General features: G+C 39.6%; 1 protein-coding gene across 2 annotated transcripts; it reads left to right on the top strand.

Moving 5' to 3' along the window:
* Positions 1 to 249: 249 nt before the first annotated feature.
* On the top strand, positions 250 to 5,826 carry rbm8a (RNA binding motif protein 8A). Of its 2 annotated transcripts, none has more exons than XM_042106499.1 (6): positions 250 to 365; positions 961 to 1,020; positions 1,146 to 1,223; positions 1,628 to 1,764; positions 4,965 to 5,101; positions 5,496 to 5,826. In XM_042106499.1, the coding sequence occupies exons 1-6, from the start codon at positions 305 to 307 to the stop codon at positions 5,539 to 5,541; spliced, it is 519 nt and encodes a 172-aa protein (XP_041962433.1). In that variant the 5' UTR covers positions 250 to 304; the 3' UTR covers positions 5,542 to 5,826. The 2 variants fall into 2 exon arrangements, with proteins under 2 accessions (XP_041962433.1, XP_041962432.1); XM_042106498.1 differs by having other exon boundaries at positions 252 to 371.
* The last annotated feature ends 174 nt before the right edge of the window (positions 5,827 to 6,000 follow it).

The raw sequence follows: 6,000 nt of genomic DNA, 5'->3' as shown, positions 1-6,000 counted from the left end.
TGCAGTACAATAATATTTTCATGTCCAAAATATTGCATTTCTGCATTAGGCTAAAGTAGCCTACAGTAGCCTGCTGTGTAGGCCTAGTATAATGCATTTTTTTTCTATGTCCAAAATATTGCATTTCCTGCATAACAAACTGTAATACTGATAGGCCTACTCAGAAAACTGCAGTTTTGACACTTGACTTGAATGCTTTACATTTGAAAGGCGGAGCTTTCTAAAATATTTGCGCCTTCCTCCTTCTTCCAACCTATGTATCCCAAGAATCATTGCGTTTACAAGTACCAGGCACACAGACATCATGGCGGACGTTTTGGATCTTCACGAAGCTGGGGGCGAGGATTTTCCTATGGATGAGGATGGTGATGGTTAATATCTAACATTTCCAAACAATACCAAGTGTATGCCGTTATTGTCAACAAAAGGAGTCAGATTTGATCTATCTTGATGCCTTCACAAGGCAGTGACTAATGGTGGTCCGGGTAAATCATTCAAACTAGCTGGCTAGCTTGCTAAACGGTTATATATTAGCTAAGTTTCCTTAGTGGATAGCTTTCTATAGCATACATTATATGTATTTGGGAACATACTTTGTTGCATGTTGTTCACTCACACTGGATAAACTGCTAGTTTCTTTTGCTGAAACTCTTAAGTCATACAAATACGCAGCGTTGGGTAGGTTAACGTTAGCTTAAGGAACTTCACGTTAGTTAGCAGATGGCTAACATTAGCTCACAGTATGCAGCAAGGCCTAAAAACTTAGCCAAACAGAGGGAGACCATGTGTTAATAGTATTACCATTAGCTGTTTACCGGGCGGCCAGCAAGATTATTTTTGCTGAATTTTAACAGTTCCTTCCAGTGTTCGTTCAGCAAGATATACTCGGCAATATGGGTGCTTTTGCACGGATAACATTTGCAAGATAACAATGTACTAATGCTCTGTTTCCCTTACCAGAAAGCATCCATAAGTTGAAAGAGAAGGCCAAGAAAAGAAAGGGACGTGGTTTTGGTTCGGGTAAGTTGGCAATCATAATCTCTATTTTAAAATGGCAAGTTTTACTTTATGAGAAGGCCGGAGTGCCTTTTATCGCAGCAATCAACATAGAAAATTATTCAGTCAGTGGTGTTTTTAATTTGTAGATGAAGGTGCAAGGTCCAGAGTGAGGGAAGACTACGACACAGTGGAACAGGATGGCGATGAGCCTGGGCCACAAAGATGTAAGTGTTCTTACTTATCAACACTAATAAGTCATCTGATAAATAACTTCTTATGGCTTCCTTACACCAAACAACTTTGACAAGATTTGGGAAAGATTCTTGAAAGACTGGAGTCTTTTGAGTAAAGCTTGAATGGGGGGCATTAGTTAAAAGACTACAATCTTTCAAGAATCTTTCCCAAATCTTGTTGTTGTTTGGTGTAAGGTGGCCATTAGTTTTAGTCGTTTTGCATGGACACCCTAAGATGTCACATTTCCCATTTATTTGGAACTCTTCATCTGTCTACGTGGTGGTTGCATGGTATTTGTTTGGAAATGATCAGAAGCAGGTGGCCATTTGTTTGACCCAGGACAAGCCCTGTGTTATTTTAAAGTTTTAATCATTCTGATGAAATAATGTTTCAGCTGTAGAGGGCTGGATCCTTTTTGTGACTGGTGTACACGAGGAAGCTACAGAAGAGGACATCCATGACAAATTCGCAGAGTATGGAGAAATCAAGAACTTACATCTGAACTTGGATCGGCGAACGGGCTACCTTAAGGTGGGTAGCTTGTTTTCCTAGGGTGCCCACATGGTTTCATTATTCAAAATAGTTTGGAGGTGAAGCATAACATCCAGTCTTATTTTAGATGTCTACTCCAGCTTTCCTTCAAATGGAACTGATTTTTTATCATTACACTCTAGTAAATGTAGATGTTGATAGGCACTAAGCCCTGGCAGCACATCACCCCCACCCTCATGCAGCTCCATTAGTACCAGTGAAGTTCCACATTATTTACAAAATTCTGCATTCTATTTACATAAGTCCCTCCATGCTCTGTCTCCTAAATACTTTTCTGACCTACTCCACCCCCTTCATCCAGGGCTCGAAATGAACAGTGTCCCAATGTCCCGGGGACCATAAAAATTGCTCCCGGGTCACAATGGATAGATTGCTGGGACGGTATAAAAAATGTCAAAAGCGCATTTTAAAATCGGTACTTTTTCCCCTAAACTGTTCACATGGGAAACTAACTTTCTCGTTTGAATAAAAAAAAAATGTCACGGCGAAAATAGAGCAGGTTTGTCCTGGCGTAACGGGCAGCAGACAAAAGCAGCGTTGGCCAGCTGATCTGATGGAGAGTATCTAACAGCTTCGTGGTAATTTCTCAGGCTACTGGTTATTGGTTTTCACTGAGAGCTGTGGCCATGACATCACACCAAACTGACATTGAAATTAAAGAGACATGAAAGACACATAGATTATTGACGGAATGTTTACATAATAATTAGAGAGAGGCCGATAACGATAACCGATATTTATCGGTTTGTTGTGGTCAATACCGATACAATAACCAATATTACTCTTGGGGGGGGGGGGGGGGGGGGGGGGAGTCAAATATTATTTGGGGACATCATTTAATAAGCATAATTTAGGTGCAGTAATTTTACCTACCACCAAAGACGGACATAACTCATAATAGTCCTCAATGGTACAGCAGTCAACAAAATAGCTGTAGCCTAGGCCTATGTGTGGCTCCTTTAAGTGAACGTGATGTCAGTGAGTTGCGAGTGAGTGGCCAGCAACAGTGTGTGAATCGTTTTCGAGTAAATAATGTAAACACTCGACGCAGATAAATGGCATGAAGCTGGGAAAAAGCTAGCGAGCAAACCTAGCGAGGAAACATATTTATAGTTTCAACAGCGGGTAATTGAATAAAGCTGCCACAAAAAATGCAAATATAAAATGCAAATATAATACTTGAATTATCTACCTGACTTGTCCCACCAGAGAGTTTGTTTATTTGTTTCCCCAACTAGCGCGGTAAAGTGTAGACACACAACCAAGAAAGCAATTCGCTATGGGTAGGCTGAGCTCCGCTCTGCTTAGGTTAAAAGGAAGATCATTCACAAGAGGATTTTGGGATGCATAGATTCAACGCAGATCTTGTTAGAATGGTGAAGTACATCCACACAGCTGACATTAATTTGAGAAAGGAGTAGTTTATCATGCTCATGTACTGTGTAGCCAGAAAGGCCTTATGCAATTGGGAAATTAGGCCTTTACGGGTCCTACACACAGTTGCGTGCGTTGCAGTGCTGGAGACTCATCCCGTTCACTTTACATGGGCTCACGTCATCTGTTGCCTGAACTGAATTGTGGGCCCGTTGCGTCGCGTTTCTCCCGTCACTCGCGTTGAGAAGTTCAGCTGTTGCTGCACCGGCCAATAAAGCCAATCGACGGACGGCACCAACCAATCAAATTACGGTTATACTTCAAGTCATTTGCATAGCTACCGTCTGGAACACCCACTGGCATGCGTTGACGGACCGCAACTGTGTGTAGAAGCTGTTAGTCACAAAATATCGGCTGAAATTCTGTTATCAGAATGATAATATTTTTTTTTTTCCACTTATCGGCCTATAATTTATCGGCCACCGATATATTGTGCATCCCTAATAATGAATAATGTTCATAAAATGTTTGATAAATTAAGTGTTCAGAACTTACATGGTGGACCAGAATGAGTCAATTAAGTGATGCAAGTTACTGAAACTAGATTATTATGCTATGTTTATTATGGACAATGGAAAAAACAAGAACTTGAATTTGGTGGTTAAGTCCGGGAAAATACTAAGTAGAATTCGGGACCTCTGCAGGACACTGTGGAAAAAGGTTAATTTCGAGCTTTGCATATGTAGCATGCTGAAACGTCCTTAAATTCAGAACCATTATTGCTCGTTTCCATTTGGGCCCTCTCAGTTGGAATTGTCGTTTGTTTATTCAAAGTCCAAAGTAGGCCTATTTGCAGTGTTATTGCATAGCCCCAGTTAAAGTCAGACATGATGGTCATCCACACATCCCACACAAAACAACTTTTTACCCGTGTAGACTACACTGATTCAGTTCGATCCTCTCTGGGTAAATGTAAATGTTTGAAGCCATTTAACATATTTAATGTTTCAGTTTAAATTTACATGTATTAATTTCAGCAGATGCTTTAAAATGCAAGGCTGCCTTATATTGGTGAATTCTTTTTGAAAAATTAATGTTTGTTTCAGGCTCTTCACCAAATACGATCTTGGTTGTCTTTTGTTTTGTATAGCTAATGATGTAGCCAACAAATGATTATATAAATAATATTAATGATGTATGTAAATAATTTCTTTGTTCCATTCCATTTCCATAATGAGATGATGGCTAGTTAATTAGCTCACGTTACACCCTTTTCTTAACCCTAATGGTGTGCAGCTTTACATAGTCCCCAAATATATGGGCGTCTTATTGGTTTTTCATAAAATAGATGAGAGGCTTGAATATATTAATAAAACTGTGTGAACACAAATCCCATTTTGTTTATCAGGTACATAAATTGATTTCTATGTCAAGGTAATTCCATTGATGTAGTTTTATAGTACATGGTTTCATTGTTATACATTGTTATGGCATAATGTAATACTTGTAGGTAGTTGTTGTGGTTGTATTGTAAATACACTGGAACATTTGGTGTAGTTTGTTTAATTGCACAACCACTAGATGGCAGTAGTTTATCAAATATGTGCGATGTTGCACAGTGCACACATCAGCATTACTCAGGGGATCATTTGTCTTGGGGCTGATGCTTGTGTAACTGTCCAGAGATGGTGTTTCAGCCTGGAACATATGTGTTTGTGTTTTTGTTTTCATCTGTTTACTCCACCTGTTTTTCAGTGTTTATTTTTGAAGTGGTGGTCTGAAGATACCCTCTGGTCTATTTACAGGGCTATGCGTTGGTTGAGTATGAGACATACAAAGAAGCCCAAGCTTCCATGGAAGGGTTGAATGGTCAAGACCTAATGGGCCAACCAATTAGTGTGGACTGGGGCTTTGTAAGGGGACCCCCGAAAAGCAAGAGAAGGTGAGTTTGTGTTTCTTTCCCCAGTCATTTGGGCCGTGTTAAGTGTTTTGTGTTAAATCCTGGAAAGTGCAAGCAGGCCTGAAACACCCAGGAGAAAATGTAGGAAATGTGAGGCCATTGATTGCATTCTCAAATACTCTCAAATAATGGCCTCCTTACACCAAGCAACTTTGACAAGATTTGGGAAAGATTCTTGAAAGATTGGAGTCTTTTGAGTAAAGCTTGAATGGGGGGCATTAGTTAAAAGACTCCAATCTTTCAAGAATCTTTCCCAAATCTTGTCAAAGTTGTTTTGTGTAAGGTGGCCATAATCTGCTAGTCATTTCTTGTTTGAATTTCTGTACACAAAGTGTACCTCCTCAATACTAACAGTCATTTGTTGCGTTCTGTTCAGGGGAGGTCGGAGACGCAGCCGGAGCCCAGACAGAAGACGCCGCTGAAGCATTGTGGTGTCATGATGACCATAATGGTGGCTTTTTGGATGATGTATATCCAGAAAGGATTTCTGTGTACTTGTCCATTGACCTGTCCATAAAGAGTGTGTCGCTTTTTGTTATGTTCACTTATGGGTTTGGTTCTAAGGATAGCGTTTTTATTTTATTTCTTGGGCTGGTTTTGAAAAAAATTAAAACTGTAGAATTAAACCAGTTCATTATTCTTCATTAAGTGCTCAGAGTTGTATGTTTTTTAAGTCATTTCCAAATAAATGTGTTTGTCCTACTTTATGACCGTTTATTCGTCTTCTTACTGTTATTATTATTGTAGATCTAAATGGTACATCCAGGACTTTGGTAAATTTGGTAAAATAACAATAACCTTTTTTTTTTTTCACCAAGTGCCCACAGCAGCCATAGCTCTACATCCTTTTATTATTGCTTGGCTTCAGTTCAGGCATGTTA

This window comes from Alosa sapidissima, chromosome 10 (assembly GCF_018492685.1).
Source record: "Alosa sapidissima isolate fAloSap1 chromosome 10, fAloSap1.pri, whole genome shotgun sequence".
NCBI classification, from domain to species: Eukaryota; Metazoa; Chordata; class Actinopteri; order Clupeiformes; family Clupeidae; genus Alosa; species Alosa sapidissima.
The sequence above is the reverse complement of the archived record's forward strand: the minus strand, read 5'-3'. Positions and strand labels throughout refer to the sequence as shown.

Bases quoted from the DNA above. Each gene is read 5' to 3' on its own strand.
- rbm8a (XM_042106498.1), top strand. From the start codon at position 305: ATGGCGGACGTTTTGGATCTTCACGAAGCTGGGGGCGAGGATTTTCCT. The intron at 372-960 runs GTTAATATCTAA...TTCCCTTACCAG, and splicing joins TATGGATGAGGATGGTGATG to AAAGCATCCATAAGTTGAAA. The intron at 1,021-1,145 runs GTAAGTTGGCAA...TTTAATTTGTAG, and splicing joins GGGACGTGGTTTTGGTTCGG to ATGAAGGTGCAAGGTCCAGA.